Here is a 17814-nt window from a genome sequence, read left to right as displayed (position 1 = left end):
GGGCTTCTCCTTGGAGCAAAAGAGGAGTGGAGCCTATGAAAATGGAGGCCAGCTCTACAATCTGCCAGTGAAACTGGTCAGCTGCCACCTTGAGTTGGGTGAGCCCCTATACATACAGGTAGCTATATTAAAATGGAGATAGACCAGGCTGCAGTCTAAGATACTGTCTTGGCTTGTACTTTCTGCATGGTTCCAGGAGCAACAAAGTGATCAGCAAGCTAAAAATATATACAAAATTACTTTTGTGGCGAAGTTGTTGAAAAAATGAATTGTTGTTTTAGATGTTAGAATTCCAAAATTATTCTCTTTTCACATTGAAATGAAAAACAGAAGTGTCAAGGCTTTGCTAATTGAAATGTGTGCAATGCAGTATTTTTTTAAATGTTGTTAGAATGTTTAAAAATGTAATTGAAGAAAATATACCACTAGCTCTAAGCTACTATTAATATTAAATAAAATTCAGAATGAAACAGTATAGCTATAAAATCCAAGTCAAATCAAATCAAATTAGGTTAGTCTCAATATGGGTTTGGAAGTCAACCCTCAAATTTATACAGTCCTTGTATATATATAATGAGAATTCTAATGGGGCTGTTGCTTGATTTATATCAGAGCTGATTAAACATCAAAACACTCAAATCTACTTATTATTTAATGACTGAATTGAAACCTGAGAACCAAATTACAGAGCTTCCTTCTTAGCTTTCATCATTTCTAGTTTTTTCCCTGATAATCTACCAAAAACAAACAAATGTTCATTTTGAGCTAAACGATGGGCCAACCAGTTGCTTTTCTGGTATTTTCTGTTTAATACAAGAAATTTAAGTTAGTCTATCAAGATGAAACCCAAATTAATACTTACATTTCACATAAGGTCTCTATGCCCATAAAAGCTATGATTCTTTAAACAGAGGAAATTTTTTTGCACCAAGCATTTTGACCAGCTCTAAAGACGATGAGCTATTAAAATGGTCTTTATGTTGATTGCAATACTTGGTTCATACTTTACAGCAGTCTTTTGGGCTAGGGACAGAAGTTACACATATGCCTGTGCAAGTGTTGGGAAACCAGGTTAAATTTGTAACACAACAGAAGTTCAGTGCACATAAACTACTTTCAAAATGGCCCAAACCAGTTTAAGATGAATCTGGATGGTTGTAGTATCAGACTTACCTGACTTAGGTTAAATTGGTTTATTGAACTTCTGTCCCATATTCCCTCCAGATTCAAAATCAACTCACAATCCCCCAGCATCCCAGGATGCTTTGCACCTCCCCCACAACCTCCCTTCTCACAGTGTTGGTGGGCTAGCCTTGGCCCAAGTTGTCTGCTCCAGCCAAGCAGGGAGGCATGCTCTTGCACCCCCTGGCTTCTGGCCTGGGCTACTGTAGTCATATGGCTACATTTCTGGAACCAAAAGTGAATATCTGTTCATTTGCTTATCGGTTCACTCTAAGCAGCTTAGACTAACCTGTGAAGATTGAATCAATTCAGCTTTGGGCTTTTTGACTCTCTGTACATAGCTCTGGGATATACAAATAATGCAGGGCACTGTTTGTCTGATCTGTCTGAGACACATTGGGAAAAATGAAACAAAATAGATTAAAAATCAAAGCAAACAAATTCTCTCTTTAAATGATGCAGGAGATACCTCTGTCTAATCACATTTTGGGTAGTGATAGAAAAGTAACACAAAAATGCAAGATAGAAGCATGGAAACCTGAAAATACTTGTTTTGAACTACTTTAAGTTCAGTGTTGAGCTAACCAGTGACTCATCTAGATGAATCTTTCAAAATACGGATATAAATAATTATGCCTGATACTCTAGCATCACCTTTAGGCTGCTGCTGGCACTGATAGCAAGGGTTTTGGAAATATGCTAAAGCAGAAGAGCAACAGTGTTTTAGTGAGTCAGCTCTTCTCTTATATGTGCCTCTTGCTATAAGCAGGGCTTTAATGTACATTGAGGGTTATGGTCCATCTTCCAAAGAAAGTGCCAGGGAGATTTAAATGTTTTTTCCTCAGGATCTGACAGATATGCAGTTCCCCACTGCAACTCATGGCACTTTGCAGGAACTGCCATGGGTTGGTGTTCCCCTGACCCGACAGACATTGGCTGCAGGGTCTGGGGGATTGAGCTGCAATTTAGAGCAGCTGCTTGTCTGCAGCCATCTGGGGGGGGGGTTGGGGGGGGCTCTAATCCAGCCTCTCCATCCTCTAGCAGAGGCGGGGCAGAATGAACTCCCTCCCCTCCCTTCTCCTCCTCCCATTCTGAAGATGGCACTGAGCTGCTTCAGCCCAGCCCTGCTCCCAGTGTGTGCTCACAGACATTAATGTTGGTGCCCCACTTTGGAGTGCCTTCATCTGAATTCTCATATAATGAAGGTTCAGATTGTCCTGAACTCTCATATAATGAATGTGATTAGGCATTTTTAAAGTGCTCTGCAGCCATGCACTTCCTTTTAACCCCTGTAGACAAAACAAAACACCTCTAGATTGAGGATATCCAGCAAGAAATGCTGAAATTTATTCATCAAAATTTTCATACAATGAAGACCTCTGATTTTATATTTCTTGATTTACAGCCATAGTAAAAAAAAAACCCACCAAAAAGAAACAGTGAAATGTGCTGTATTAAAGTGCAGTGATGTGTGTAAGGTCATCAAAATAATGCAAATGACACAGTCAGGAGACAGATGAAAGGACACAGTCTCACTCTCAGACAGCTTTGGAGTAAGATATGTAGGTAGGTTATGTTACAGATAATTTACAAAATAACTTACAAACTGGACAAAAGCCCAAAACGTCTACACACTGCCATTTCATTATCACGTGTCAGGCTGAACATTCCAAGCCAGCACAGTATTATATAGCATAATTTTTAAAAAAGGAGCAGGCTGTTGGAAATGATATATAAAGTAAAAACCCTGAACAAGTTTAATATTGCAATATTACAAGAAACCTATTTATGCATTGTAAAGTGACATTTCCAGCAACATGAAGGCTATAAATACATCCTTTACATTGATACATATATACACAGACACACACACACACATATACACACGCACACACATACACACACAAATATAAATTTGCACTGACTGGAGTCAGTACATTTGACTGTAAGTGGAAAAGGATTCATTTCTGGAACACAAAAGCTACTTCTTTTGAGGCATTTCTCTTTTCATTATTTGCACTTCCAACTCGAATCTAAATTCTGGGCATTGAGATAAACTTTTATGGCCTGATTTTCACATGTGCTGAGAACTAGCAGCTGCCACTAATTTCAGCAGTAGCTTGCTGTGCTCATGGTTTCAGAGACTCAAGCCCTTAATGTCTGAGGTTATTTTAAATACAAGATATGGACCAGAGAGAAAATGGTATCTTAGTATAAAGTAAAAAATATATTTGAAAGATATCAAGGATTGGATTGAAGTATTCAGTGCAGCATGTACATCAGTTTATATATTGTTTGCATTTGTAAGGCTGAATTGTAAAGGATATCCTATGCAGTGACAGCTTACGGCATTGGTTTACATCACATCTGTAAAACTGCACGTTTATGATTTCCCCCTCTTTAAAAAAATAATTAAAATATTTGTCATTAACACAGTTCAGTATTTTAATATAGAAGTTTTCCTCCCTCTTCTCTCCCCCTTTATAGAAAAGGTTACGACTTTATATTTTTTGTCCTTTTAAGTAAATCTACAAACATCATCAACCAAAAATTCCAGGTTTCTAGCCCTCACAGTAAGTCTTCAAGCAGAAGGAAGGAAGACCCCAACTACATAGTTCATCTGCACGTTTTCTTTGCTTGTAACCATCTTCTAACTGTTAGAGCTGCAGGTACCGCATTGCACTACAGATCATTTAGAAATTGCTTAGCTAATATAAACATGTTGAGTTTCAATGTGTGCCCTAATGACAACAAATAATTTTGTTTCAAACATGCTGTTAAATTACTAATGTTATGTAAACACAGTGATTCTTGTAAATAATTTAAGAGACCAAAATACCTAAAAAATGGCCATTGCACAGTTTTAAAAGTTGGAAAAGATAAAATTATCTTCTCTTTTGATGCTTTTATGATCAGAGGGTAGTCCATTTCTTTTGCAGCATAGCCTGGAAAGAAGTATTTTACTGCAGAATACATGGTGTTAAAATGCAAGACAACACGAGAACAGCTAGGCCAAAATTTAATTCCCCGTTACTAGAAAAACTACTCCTGCACTGCATTAACTCAGAACTGTCTTTAAAGGAAGGATTGAGAATGAATAGTAAACTCCAGATTTATTATCCTAACTTCTATTGTAAAACAGTGATTACCAATTTATTACTTTACAATAGTATTTGCCACTGAACACATTTCTGTTGTTTTGTTTCTGATAGTTGCAAAACAATGTTTCTCTGTAGAAGTTTGACTTGGGAAAAGGTGTGTTGTGCTAGTAACCGTTGAGATTCAGGCTTCAGATGAGAACCTTCTTGAAGAGTCTTTTTCCGATCTTTTTTTGTTTCATTTATAATATTCACACTCCACATACTTTCCAGTTAGATCTTCCTAGGGATGCTCTGTAAACCACCATTTAAAACATACAACAGGGACACGCACGCTGGTTCCCCAATATTCAGAAGTCTGCGCAGGATACTGAAAGTTCACAGGAGGCTTGATGAAATTTTAACATTAGCCCTTAAGGTCCAAAAAGCTGGTGCTACTAACATTGCAACTATCACTGCAACTTGATGATGAGCTCAAAATACTGGAAGCAGTGCCTGATTCTGGAATAGGAGGGAGAACAGTGGTATAATCAATAAGAGGTAATTGTTAATAAGTCTTCAGCAAAATGGATTGCTGGTACATTTACTACAAATGTCTTACCAGAGCTGCTTAGAGACTGTGCAGATTTTGAGTTGCCTATGAGCATCAATAGATTGTTGGCTGGGACCCAACCTTCCCTACCGCTAGTCAGATTCTTTACATACCTGAAAAAACAAAAACACACTGTCAAAACATTTTATTGAGCTGTTTTAGAAGATTTACACTCCACACGCACACAAAAATATATGTGTATATGTACAGTGGTGTAACAAGCAGTTGGGTGCCTGTGGGGGAAACCCTGTAGGAGCGGGTGTTGGCACATGGGTTCTGAGAGCTGGGGGCCATAGGTTTGGAGAAAGGATGGGGTCTGAGAGTATGGAGGGGGAAGAGAGAATGGAATATTTTACCCTCCTTCTGTAAGAGCTATACCAAGTTCACAGGTCAGGCACTATACGTGGATTCTGAGAGCAGGGAGGGAGGACCGGGGGGGGAGGAACAGGACACAACAGTCTTACCCATTCCAGGAACTAGTAGATAGCCCTGGCTGAACTGCTGCCACTGTGGGTGCTCTGCTCACCCCTGCTGCTGCTCTTCAAGTAGCAGCAGCCAGGAACCATTTTGGCATTCCCGGCATAGGCATGTTGCTGACGCACAGACTCTGACGGGGTGGTGAAGGATTCTGGTACCCCTCACCCACCCCTAGTTATACATACGTATATACACATATATGCAAATCTATGCATAGGCAAAAAGTATTGTTGAAGCTCTGCATGCATTTCCAGATAGTTAAACACAAATTTCCAGTTTCATACCAAAGTCCATCTTCCCCTTCACGGATCAGCTGAACAGCATCACCACTTTTTACTGTAAAACTTTCAGAGCTTCCTTTGTCGTAGTTAGTCACAACAGTGTATTTACCAGGAGTCTAAATGCACAAAGGGAGAGTAAAAACAATAAACTAACGGTTAAAATAGAGTACTTTATTTTGTTGGGTACCTGAGGGGCATTCTCTCCCTCTCCTCTCTATAAACCAAAAAGTTGCCAAGGTGAATATTTACTTTGAGGAGCAGCAAGGGGCAGAGGGGCATAGGTTTACATTTTGCAATTTACTGGCATGTGAAGTCAATACATGAAATCTCATACATTTTGAATACTTCCTGAGAAGTCTTTCCAGCATAAGACTTGATTAAAAAAAATCCTTCTCCAGTTAAAGGTTCTCAAAGAAAAGTGAAATTTTAAAAGACGCAAAAGTTAAAAGTGAACAATATGAGCAAGTCGTGAATTTTCATACGCTCTCTACCACACTATTTTTCATTACTGAGGCAGTAAAAAAAATGACACTTACTTGCTACATGACTTTCATTTAAAAAGTCCTTTTGTAAGTAGTCTAAAAGTCTTTACAGATCCTTTTAAAAGGTTAAGCCTTGCATTAGTATTTTAAGTCAGGCAAGCTTCCCATTGAAATCACTGGACATTTTGCTTGAATTAAAACCAAGTCTGGGACCAATCCCCCCCCACAAAGGCTGAAATAATTCCCATGCATTCACTACTTCCAGCATCATACTGATTAGTAAATTTAAATGAACTGGTAAGAAAATGTTTCTGGTTACCAGCTTCATCTCTCCTCCCCCTCCTACAACTTCTTCTTCCGCATCCGATGAATTAAGTGGGTCTTCAGCGCTAGACCAGCCATCATTTTCTTCAGAAGCATTAAGTGAATGAGATGCTTTAGTCCAACCTTGGTAAATAAAAAGGTGTTGACAGTTACCAACTTTGCGAAAATGTCCCAGAAACAAGAAAAGCTCCCACCCATTTTAGTGAATAAACTGGGAGGGAAGTATTAAGTGGGAAAATGTATACACTTTCTGGGCCAAGGTCACGTGTGTAATCCAGTGTACAGAAGTTCTTTTACTTGGAGGAGGTGGAGATAGGAATAATTTTCAAGCTGTGTGCTGCTGGGAACTAGCACATAGGTATGACACTACCCACATCGGTATGACACTACCTAACCAGCTAACTGGTCAATTAGAACATGAGAAGTGACAACAGTGGCCTGGTTTTTCAAACTGTAAAGCACTTTCCACTCCTGCTGAAGTCAATGGGAGTTTCAGGACTTCAGCACTTCATCCAACCACATTATATATGGATGACTATTACAGAATTGGTTGCTATTAAAGCTGTTGAACAGAGCACCCCAAGAACAGAGCATGTATTGTGAAATGTCACTAGTTATTTGGTAGAAGGTACCTTGTAGACCTCTGCACCTTATAGACTACTTATATTTGGTAACAAGTAACACAGGCTATAAAGCATGTGGCTTATTTACAATACTGACTCAGGTCCAGTATAAAGTTAAACCACAGGCCCTACTAGTAGCAGCATGCTTTTCACTGTGGCCAGGAGTTTAAAAAACACAAACAAAACATATACATGTAGTTCAGAGAAGCAAACTGGAATACAGCACTAGGAAAGATGTGCAGTCCATTATTAATGGGCACATTTCTGTTGAGGACAAAGTTACATCATTAGGAGCCAGTGAAAAGAATTAAAAGGAAGAGCATTCACAAAGCCAACTCTACATAAATGCATGGTAAGACTCAGCTAGATTGAAAAGGAAACTAGCATTTATGCTTTTCACTGGTTGCCTAGGACACTGTTTCCTATGAGACTGATACGGAAAATACATTTGAGGGGGAAAAAATAAGTTTTGGTACCATCAGGGAAAAGCCAAAACAATTGCTAAGAAACACTACTGCACAGCACACCAAACAGGTTCATTTTACCCAGGATGGACACATTACCTTGCCTGCGTAGTGCGACCGGTATAAGATTAGAAGTACTGAGCCATTTGGCCCTGTCCAATAATACTGACCTTGCATCTGTGAAAGAACTGAGTAATTAAGTTTAGGCTACATTTCACGTGTATTTCATTTTAGTGAATATATATATATTTCATCTCCTTCTCTCAGCCATTGGTCAGGTCTTCCCTATCAATTTTTGCAGGCATAGTTACGTTGCCTAGGCACATGAGGGGATAACACCTCCTGGCTAACATAGCTGCACCAGAATAAACCCTGTACTGGGTGCAGGTAAGCTACGCATCAGCATAACTTATGTTATTTGGGGAGGTGCTGCAGCTTCACTAGTAGAAATAGCCCAACAAATGTTGGTGTCTCAAAGTGGAGGTATCCAAGCTCTGCTGATCCACCTATAACAGCAGAGTTGCTGTAGTGTAGGCAAGTCACTCTGTCTCATCTTTTTAACATTATTTATGCATTGTTTCACAGAACCTCTCTTACAGCACAATAAGGCCACAAATTCAGCTGGGGTTGCCAGACATGATCATAACACAAATTACAGTGTTGTAGCTGTTCATAAAAACTGGCACTGAATTTTTATAAAAGTTTAAACGAGTCTTCATTTATACAGGGCAGATTTAAAAAAAAAGGTGGAGGGAAGCAAACACAAACAGGTAAGACAATTTCCATAAAGTAACTTTCTATTACTTTCAGAAAGGATTCAACTACATTAGAATTGACAAAACATACTGCTGAGTACAGTTAAGGAACCTCCTTTTCCTCCCCACCTGAGCTGCCCGCCCCCCCTTCTCTCCCAAATATCCTTCAAAATCCATTTATCCTGCTGGAAATTTGGTGGGGGAGAGGAGATGAATGAGAGAGAGAAAAACAGTGAAAATAGGTGTTTTAAAATAGAAAAGCTCTCTTAGGCTATCAGTGGCAGGGGTTCTGGGGAGGAAAGGAGATTGCATCAGTGGATGCTGGATAGCAGGATGATAGAATTGGTGGATGCTGGGAGAGCAGTAGACATGATATACCTTGACTTTAGCAAGGCTTTTGATACAGTCTCCCACAGCATTCTTGCCAACAAACTAAGGAATTATGGGTTAGATGAATGGACTGTAAGACAGATAGAAAACTGTCTGGACTGTTGGGCTCAAAGGTTAGTAATCAATGGCTCGATGTCTAGTTGGCAGTCAGTATCAAGTGGAGTGCCCCAAGGGCTGGTCCTGGGGCTGATTTTGTTCAATATTTTCCATCAATAACCTGGGGATGGAGTGCACACTCAGTAAATTTTCAGATGACATGAAGCTGGGTGGGGGGGTGGCGCGGGAGAGGGAGTAGTATCTATGCTGGAGGGTAGGACTAGAATTCAGATTGACCTAGGCAAATTGGAGGACTGGGCCAAAAGAAATCTCACGAGGTTCAACAAGGACAAATGCAAAGTCCTGCACTTGGGATGGAAGAATCCAATGCACCGCTACAGGCTGGGGACTGACTGGCTAAGCAGTCAGCAGCAGCTCTGTAGAAAAGGACCTGTAGGGGTTACAGTGGACAATAAGATAGATAAGAGTCAGCAGATTCAAGTCAGTCAAGAAGGCTAACAGCATACTGGGTTGCATTAGTAGAAGTGTTACCAGCAGATTGAGGGAAGTAATTATTCTTCTCTATTCTGCACTGAGGAGGCCACTGGAGTACCATGCCCAGGTTCTGGGCCCTCCACTACAGAAAGGAAGAGGACAACTTGGAAAGAGTCCAGCAGAGAGCAATGAAAATGTTGCAGAGGCTGGGACACATCTGAGGAGAGGCTGAGGAAACTGGATTTATTTAGTTTGGAAGAGAGAAGCCAGAGGGGATTTGACAGCAGCCTTCAACTACCTGAAGGAGGGTTCGAAAGAGGATTGAGCTAGACTTCTTCTCAGTAGTGACAGATGACAAAACAAGGAGCAATGGTTTCAATTTGCAGCAAGGGAGACTTAGGTTGGGTATTAGGAAAAACTCTCTCACTAGGCAGGTGGTGAAGCACTGGAACAGGTTACCTAGAGAGGTGGTAGAATCTCCATCCTTGGAGGTTTTTAAGACCCATCTTGACAAAGCCCTGGCTGGAATAATCTAGATGGGAATGGTCCTGCTTTGAGTAGGGGGTTGGACTAGATGACCCCCTGAGTGAGGTCCCTTCCAACCCTAATTTTCTATGATTCTGTGATTCTGGAGAGCTTCACTACTATTAAAACTTTGCAGGCATGTAGTGAAATGATCAAAAATCCTGGCAGCTTTATGATTGCCAGAGCTTCAGAAAAGTAATAAGCCAGAGAAGCCAGTTCCTGCCTGCCCATAAAATACTGGCAGCAAGGATGTCGGGAGCTTGGTTTGAACCCCATCATAAACTAATCTCTACCCAACTTTTCACAAGTCCACCATAACAACAATGATCTGGTGGGAGACCTGTTGCAGCTCAAAGGAACCCCACTCTGATTTATTTCTGACACTATGTGAATCATTGTGAATCATTTTCGCACACCTAACAGTACTGACATTGTGTGGCACTCCATTCTGCTACAGCTCAAAGTGCATTCTGGGAAGCTGCCAACTTCTTACTAGAAACACAGCAGCCATCTGATAGCCCTGGAGTATTTTCACACACCTCAGTGGGTTATTGAGTGGCAGCAGAAACCTTAATCCACTTGGTTCAGTAGAGGACCCAGCTGATTACAGGCTTTGAGCATATATGTGTGCAGCACTTTACAAACAGAATGGGACCTCTCCTGATGAAATGTTTCTGCATAGACTAGGGTTGTTTGGCTTAGTTGGGGTAAAGGGAAAAACTACACAAGGTCCAAGAACATGGGCTGGGATTTCTTAAAAGCAAGCACTAAAAGTTGTCTCCTAGCACCCAGGAGGAGAATTAAAAATGGAAGTGCTCAGAGATAAAAGACTGGAAAATAAATATTTAAAACATAATAAAAAGATAGAAAAAAGTAATGCAAGTTCCACCTTCATGATCCTCAGCAACATAATTCCCACTCTAATGGAAGCATGCCATTACTGGAGTGCTTTTATAAGAGTATACCCCTTTATACAATGAGCGCTGTGTGTGGAAGAAGTAAAAAAGATGACAAGGGATCTAGCTCTGCAGATATCTGGGATAACCTGCTTCTTCCCTTACACAGAATGACCAGACTCCATTATATACACATTGAAATGGGCAGTCCCTTGTTTCTTTGATAGAGTAACAGTACTCTTGAAATGAATGGTATGTTACTTTATTTGATTATGAGGTACACAGTTGCAAAAGCTTTTTTGTCAAAACCAAAAGTCCACAGCAACAGAGAGAGCAACTTAGAAAACCCAGCTGATGTCAATATTGTGGTGCACACAGTATTATTATATGCACTAACAGCCCTTTGACATGAAAACAACATGAGGGATGACTGGCTTACTGTGGAGTAGAAAAAGTGATATCACTCTACCTCTTAAACCAACAGGAGTTGGATCACTCTTTACTTCATGCCGCTTAGCTTTTTTGTCAGGGCTGGTAGGTGAAGCTGCAGTAGGATCAATAGGTAAAAAAAAAAAAAAACAAACACACACAGAAGAGATATTGAAGAATTGGGAAGAGGAGTGGGAAAGAGTGGAGAGGTGGGGTGCATGCTAAATACCTTTGAGTTTACGCTGGAATATTGTGAATGAGTTTCTGATCACTGCAATTTATTTTTGTTGCTGTTAGTCAGTTACTAAAAAATGAATTATTTATTTTAAACCAGTTTGCAATAAACTGGCAAGGACATTTTTACATATGCAGATACAATTATATGCAAAATTTCCTCAAGGAACTACAAAAAACCCAGAATACACTTAATTTACATGTTGGGTACACTGGCCACAAACAGACCTTCATTTCTACTTGTGGAAATTTCTGAGAAATTGCCACTGAAAAATATCCTTCCATCAGAGGGAGCAGTACATACATTCAATTTGCAGCTGCCCCCCCTGTCTCCTGCTTCCTATTCCTTCCCAACACCAGGGTGATCCCAGGGTGGGGAAGGGGAGGGAAGCTCCCAGCTGGCCAGTACCCAGCTTGGGGAAGAAGCAGGGAGCCATGGTGGCTGCTCCTCCCCTCCCAAAGTAGCCTTCAACCAGAACCATTGCTACTTTGTCTCAGGGAGCAGAGCAGAGAGAGCAGGGGGCAAATCCTAACCCCACAACCAGCTTCTCACTTTGGGACTCCAGTGTGAGAAGCAGGCAGCGGGTTCGCAGTGCTGCTCCCTGCACTCTGCTCCTGGTGCAAGGAGGAGGGGGGGAGGGGGCAAGGGGGCAGAGCAGTGGGGCAAACCCATGTTCACTCTACACACATGGGATGCTGGTGAGAGAAGCAGACTTGGGAGATGGGGGAAAGATAGTGAACAGGACACCTCACACTGCTACCCCAGGGAGAGCCCCTCATGATCCTGACTGTCCCTTAGGAGCAAGAGGAAGCTGGAAGGGATCAGCACTGCTTCTAGCTCCTGGTGCCTGGGAGCCAAGGAAAGAGAAGCTTTGCCCTGCTGGTCTGCCTGCTTTTCACACCAGTTTCCAGTGTGAGAAGCAGACATGGAACAGCTGATGGCTGCTCCTCCCTTCCCTTCCTGATCTATGGGAAGGGGGAGCAGCAGCTACCCCCATGCAAATGTCTTGGTTGTGCAAACAAGAGGTCTCCAGGAGGAGGTAGGCTGGAAAAAAGGTGCAGACATTCAGTTTCCTAGCAGAAACTCCCCCAAGAACAATTTCACCTTTTGTTGTTCCTGATTTATTTTTGTCCCAGAGCAGCCAGTTTTGCTCTGGGAGAAAAAAATTTGAACGTCTGCCTACTTATGATTTCTACCAGGAGAACAGCAATTCTTCCAGTAGAAACTGACCATCTGTACATAGCCGTTATATGAAAATAGTTTTAATCTGGCAAAGCTAGCTCTATAGCAATACCTGGTCCTGTTAGAAGGATCATTGGCAATGTCTGGCTTTTAGCAGGAGTTGAAGTTTCTGTCAAGGCAAGCATGGAACATTAGTGCCTACCTCATATCTATTTAGATATACTACTCTACAGTCTCTCCAGGAAGAACTCAAAGGTAACCAGTTCTTAAAGAAATATTTTAAGAGGGTGCAATGAAATGCAGGAATCAGTCAAAGCAAGGACTACAGAAGCATTTATTAGGCAGCAGGCAGGAGAAAGTATCTGAGTCACAACAGCTCCTGTTTCGGAACAAAATTTTAAAAACTCCTTCGGAAAAAAAAAATCTTATTTCCTTGTAGAGAAAAGAATTCACACTTCCTTTAAAGATAATATTAACAGAAGCTCTGCCTTGCAGTTTTGTTTTACACATGTGATTAACAGCAAGTTAATACAGAAGCTTTGTTAACAGAATCTTGGTTTATGATTATTAAATATTCTTTCATGTGGCAGACTAGCTGAAGCAGGGTGCACCACTCACCTACCAAAGCATACATCCATCTGAACCAATTAGTTTCTAAGCCAGGATGTCTTCTTTGATTCAGGGCACTGCTCCATCACTTTTTTACATAGGCTTCACCCCAGCTGAGAACCACTGTTGGGCTGTCTCATCTTAACTTAGTGCTTCCCAGCTGAGGTGATGGCACTGCTGCAGCCACTTCAGTGAGGTGGAACTGCCCAGCATGCCTTCCCAGTTCAACCCCCCCGCCCCCAAAGACTCCCTGGGACAGGTCCACCTGCCTTGGGCACCTCTTCAGGAGAAGCATGGTGGGGGGAGTGGGGCAGAACAGGATGGACAGGAGCAGGACCCAGATCTCCTGCCTGCTTAGGCTCATCAGATAATCTTAATTCAAGGCAGGAGTGTACACCCATGCCACAGCCCTTTCTGATCTGGTTGCACCTGGAAACATGTGGGGCAGTCTCACCTTGCTGCCACAGCACCGGTGCCCATACTGCAGCATCCCTGAAAGGGGTTTGTAGCACTCTGGGGTGCTACAGCACCTGGCTTGAGAACCACTACTCTAAGGTATCACTGCACCATGACTTTTGCCCGACTTCAGACTAACATGGCTAACTACTTACGACAGGAGGTCAGTGAGATATCTGCAGTCCCTTAAGAGTTCCCACTGGAATTGGGCAGCTTGAACTCTTTTTAGGGACTCCAGACTGGGAATAGGCACTTTATCTGGCACTCCTCCTCACTATTCTAATGACTCTGCTATCCTGGAGGACACTAAACCCTACAATTCCCTCCTCCAACAGGCAAAGGAGTTTAGAGATGCTCTGTACCATTTACTGCTCATCTCCAAGTCCCTTCCCTGGGGCCTATGATGGTAGAAACCAACTTAAGATTTTAGGAAAGTAACAAGATATCACTGTATATTTATAGACCCAGATTAAAAAAACAAAAACATATACATGTTACATCTCACACACAAATCAACAAGCCAATTACAACATTGAATAGGAAACTGAATCTAACTAGTTAAAAAGTTTACCTTTCTGACTTTTGAGGTTAGTAAAGCCCTTTTTTGACAGTGCAGAGTATTCTGAGGTAGGACTAGTAACTGTATCATGTATGAAAGAAAGATGGAAAGAGGGAAAGGGGAGATGCACGTGAAAAGGTCAAGGCAAAAAAGAAAAAGAAAAAAAGTCACCCACAGCAGTGTCAGGGAACCAGCACTTTGAGAATGAAATAGAAATTGAAAGGATATATTACATAGGGAACACACACAACAGCATATGACCACTCTGCAGGCCTTCACTTTGAATAGTGGCCTAGAAGTCAGATAGGAGAAGTCAAACAGGGACTCTTCAGAACAAGAAATATCAAGACAGTTGCCCACCTGAAGAAAATATTCATGTGGGGAGGGAAGGGGGTAGTGGAAATCAAATGTGGGAAGTTAGTCTGCTATGGGTGCAGGTCTTGTGACAGGAAGTAATATGCTTTTACCTCCCATTTTCCCTGACCACCCTTCATTGCACTCAGTAATCTTTGGTTTGCCCAGGGATAACCAAACTGTGTGCAGCTCACCTTTGCCTTTCTCAGGATACTTTGGCATTATATAACCTTCTGGACTCGTAGGATAAGTTTTCCTCTCTTCTAGTTTTTTGAGGTTTCTTGTCTGATTCCTTGAAGGACTATTCAATGGAAAAAATTAAGTCAGTAAGTGTTATGTAGGTCTGGGTTGAAGTCTGAATGGGGCTGATGAATATTTGTCTTGGGGTCAGAGGGCAAATCTCCCTTGGACTAACAAACCTGCACTTAAGTGCTAGAGAACAAATATAGACCATAAGGACTATGGACTTATTCTGGTGGAAGCATAAATAAAAATCAGGCCTACCCTTCTATGAGCTTCCCTCAATAGCTGATGTTCAGAGGTAGTCCCATTTGAGTTGAGGTACATAGATATGGGATGATATTTGGCAAACCCTAATGCATGTATGCACTAGGACAGCATATGAAGTGGCAACAGGAATACTACCTTTTAATATTCTTGGCAGTTTAATGAAATAGCCACACCTGTAATATTATGCAAGAGAAAGCAAGGCAGGGGCAGGTTGCTTTATAAAAGGATACTATGGCTATAAAATTTGGCACAAAGTAGTCTGAATCTACTGTCTGTGACTATAAAGGAGGGGGGCAAAGAAGGAGAAAAAAAGAAGAGAGGCAGCACGTGGACAGAAGTACTCCACTTGATCTGAGCCTTCAAGAGGCCAAGAAGTGAAATCTTAGTAGTAACCTTGATGTATTATGCCCTATTAGCCTACCAAGTTGTTTTGGTAATATATTTACCCACCTTGTACAAGATGAAGCAGGAAGAGGTAAACTGTGCGTTTGTTCTAATGTTCTGTGCTGACTAGCTTCTGCAAAGAGGAACAAAATGATCTTTCAACATGATTTGTTCAGAGTTTTTGATTTTAAAAATACTGATATAGAGTGGGTAGATAGGGAGAGGCTTCCAGTACAAAGTTGCACTGCATATATGGGAAAAGGAAAGAGATAAATGTTTTACCTCTGTATGCCTGCAGTTGACTAGTTAGCACTTTTCTAATTTCCTTTACCCAGGTAGCTTTAATTTCAAGAGTGGGTGCCTATCACAGAAAATCAAAAGTCAGTAACCAAGTATGAAATGCTTGTCACCTACTTGCAATGAACAAAAACAACCAAGGAACAGCCCTGAAGGAGGAACAAAAGCAACTTTACTTCAAGTCTTGGGTGAACAGGAGTTCACTATTAAACATTATGCTAGGCTGAGGACACTACAGCACTGTCAGTCACAAAATAATTTGTTAGCTATGAGAAAATTAACTTGAGCTCTGTTATGGCAAAACAGTTCCAAAGTGCTGCGATATCATTTTTTTCATCATAAAGATCCTGAAGACGCACACAACTTTACATGGATGACTAGTGCCTCCTGAGTCTGGGGGGACACTCATAGAAGCCGGCAGCATCGGTGGTGGGAATGGGGCTGGTGGACACCTGCAGAAGCTGCTGGTGGTGGGGACGCCCCTGTCGGGGGTGGGGGGCATGTGCCCCCCCATGCCCTCCCTACCAGTCATCTATGCAACTTTACATGCCTGAGCAGTGCTTGTTATAGTCACAGATTTGTTACTTTAAAGATGCATATTAGCCTGTGCGAAGCGGCTAGTATTCGCTTCAGATTCGGGGGACAGCGATTCGATTTGGTGATTTGAATTACTGTCCCAAATTGATTCAGCCGAATCCGATTTGGAGAGTCAGCTGCTGCCGACTCTCCAAATCATCCAGACCCATCCCCCGCCCACTCTCCCAGCCCCGCAATGGCTGCCCTGCCCGCCCCAGCTTGACACTTTGAAAAAAAAAAAGCCCTGACTCACCAGGTGCTGCTGGGCAGGGGGTGATCCTAGCTACATCCCACTGCTCCATGTGGGGCTCTGCATGAGCCCCCCTGACTCCCCACCACTGTCCCAGCCCCATCCCCATGGCTGCCCTGCCCACCCCAGCTCCGGCCCTTTAAGGCTTTAATTTTAAACCTTTAAAAACCAAAAAAAACCCAAAAAACCCAAACTCTGCATTCACCAGTTCCTGCCCAGCGGGGGGTGATCCCTGTTGCCCTGTGCCACATAGGGGGCTCTTCCATGAGCCCCCCAAAACCCTGAGGCTGCTGCAGGAGCTGGTGAGTCTAGGGCGGGGGGGGGGTTTGTTCATTTTTTTTCCTTAAAGGGCCGGAGCTGGGGTGGATGGGGCAGCCAAGGGGGATTGTGGAGAGCCACTGATGCAGCATGGGACAGTGGTGGAGGGACAGCACGGATCATGCCCCCGCCCAGCAGCACCCAGTGAGTGGGGGCTTATTTTTAAAGTGCCAGTAGCTGGGGCAGGCAGGGCAACCATGTGGGGGGACTGGGGGAGCAGGCAGGGGATGGGTCTGGCAAAGGTCTGCCATGGTTCCCCCCCACTGCCCACTTATCAGCTCCAAGTCTGGCTCCAGCTCTCTGCTGCAGCGGTTGGGGACTGCCCAAATCACTGAAGCTCTCCGAGCCTCTTCCGAAGATTCGGAGAGCTTCAAAATCGATTCGGACCTTTTTATTGGTCCCCTGATTTGATTCAGATTCAGAGATTCGGGCACTGAATCAGGCCGAATCTCCTCCAAATCGAATCAGCACTCGAAGATTCACACAACCCTAATACCTATCAGTTCTTGCACAGGGTTTACTCCATTTTTCAGTCAACGTCACTGGTGCCAGGTCACAAAACTACTGGGTTGCAACTGTGTAATGGGTTTCATACTACTGCATCTCAAAATGCTTTATCAAGTAGAAAAAGTCATGAGTTTACTCTTGATATCTTATCAGAGGAAGATTCTCTACTTCTCTAATATAGGAAGTGTATTTTAGGAAAGAAAAAACAGCTTTCAGCTGTGTGACTCTTACTACACTCAGTGGGTAAGCTGTCATAGCTCTGTGGACTTCAACTAAGTAACAGTTTGCACAATTCTGAGGGTCTGAGGTCTCTGTCCAAACAGGGAACACACTTCCCCAGATTTTTTTTTTTTGTGGTCAGTTTGGCTGTCCTGGTGCTGCATACAGACTCTGGCCACTCTTAGATTCTGACCTGCCATAAGAAAAGCATTACTGTCTCATAACTGAGGCAGAGTCCTACAACTCCTAACCCCTTTTAGACTATGTTCGGTGACTTTTGCACGTCAAAGATTGCTTGGTTTTATAACA

The 17814-nt window shown here is 42.4% G+C and overlaps 1 protein-coding gene across 5 annotated transcripts in view; it reads right to left on the bottom strand.

The window, feature by feature from the left end:
- Positions 1-2506: 2506 nt before the first annotated feature.
- The window catches only part of MCF2L (MCF.2 cell line derived transforming sequence like), a 157654-nt gene continuing 142346 nt past the window's right edge, over positions 2507-17814 (bottom strand). For 4 of the 5 annotated variants that reach the window (XM_014527886.2, XM_006017241.3, XM_006017242.3 and 1 more), the window contains exons 24-32: positions 15621-15699; positions 15405-15471; positions 14639-14745; positions 12579-12635; positions 11090-11164; positions 6432-6559; positions 5634-5746; positions 4882-4985; positions 2507-4781 (exon numbers count right to left, since the gene is read on the bottom strand). In XM_014527886.2, the coding sequence (XP_014383372.1) occupies positions 4687-4781; positions 4882-4985; positions 5634-5746; positions 6432-6559; positions 11090-11164; positions 12579-12635; positions 14639-14745; positions 15405-15471; positions 15621-15699 (825 nt within the window). In that variant the 3' untranslated portion in view covers positions 2507-4686. The remainder of the gene's footprint in view (positions 4782-4881; positions 4986-5633; positions 5747-6431; positions 6560-11089; positions 11165-12578; positions 12636-14638; positions 14746-15404; positions 15472-15620; positions 15700-17814) is intronic. The other variant, XM_014527887.2, reaches the window with a different exon arrangement.

This window comes from Alligator sinensis, unplaced genomic scaffold (assembly GCF_000455745.1).
Source record: "Alligator sinensis unplaced genomic scaffold, ASM45574v1 scaffold288_1, whole genome shotgun sequence".
Lineage (NCBI taxonomy): Eukaryota > Metazoa > Chordata > Crocodylia > Alligatoridae > Alligator > Alligator sinensis.
Note: the sequence above shows the minus strand (reverse complement) of the source record. Positions and strands in the feature narration are given on the sequence as shown.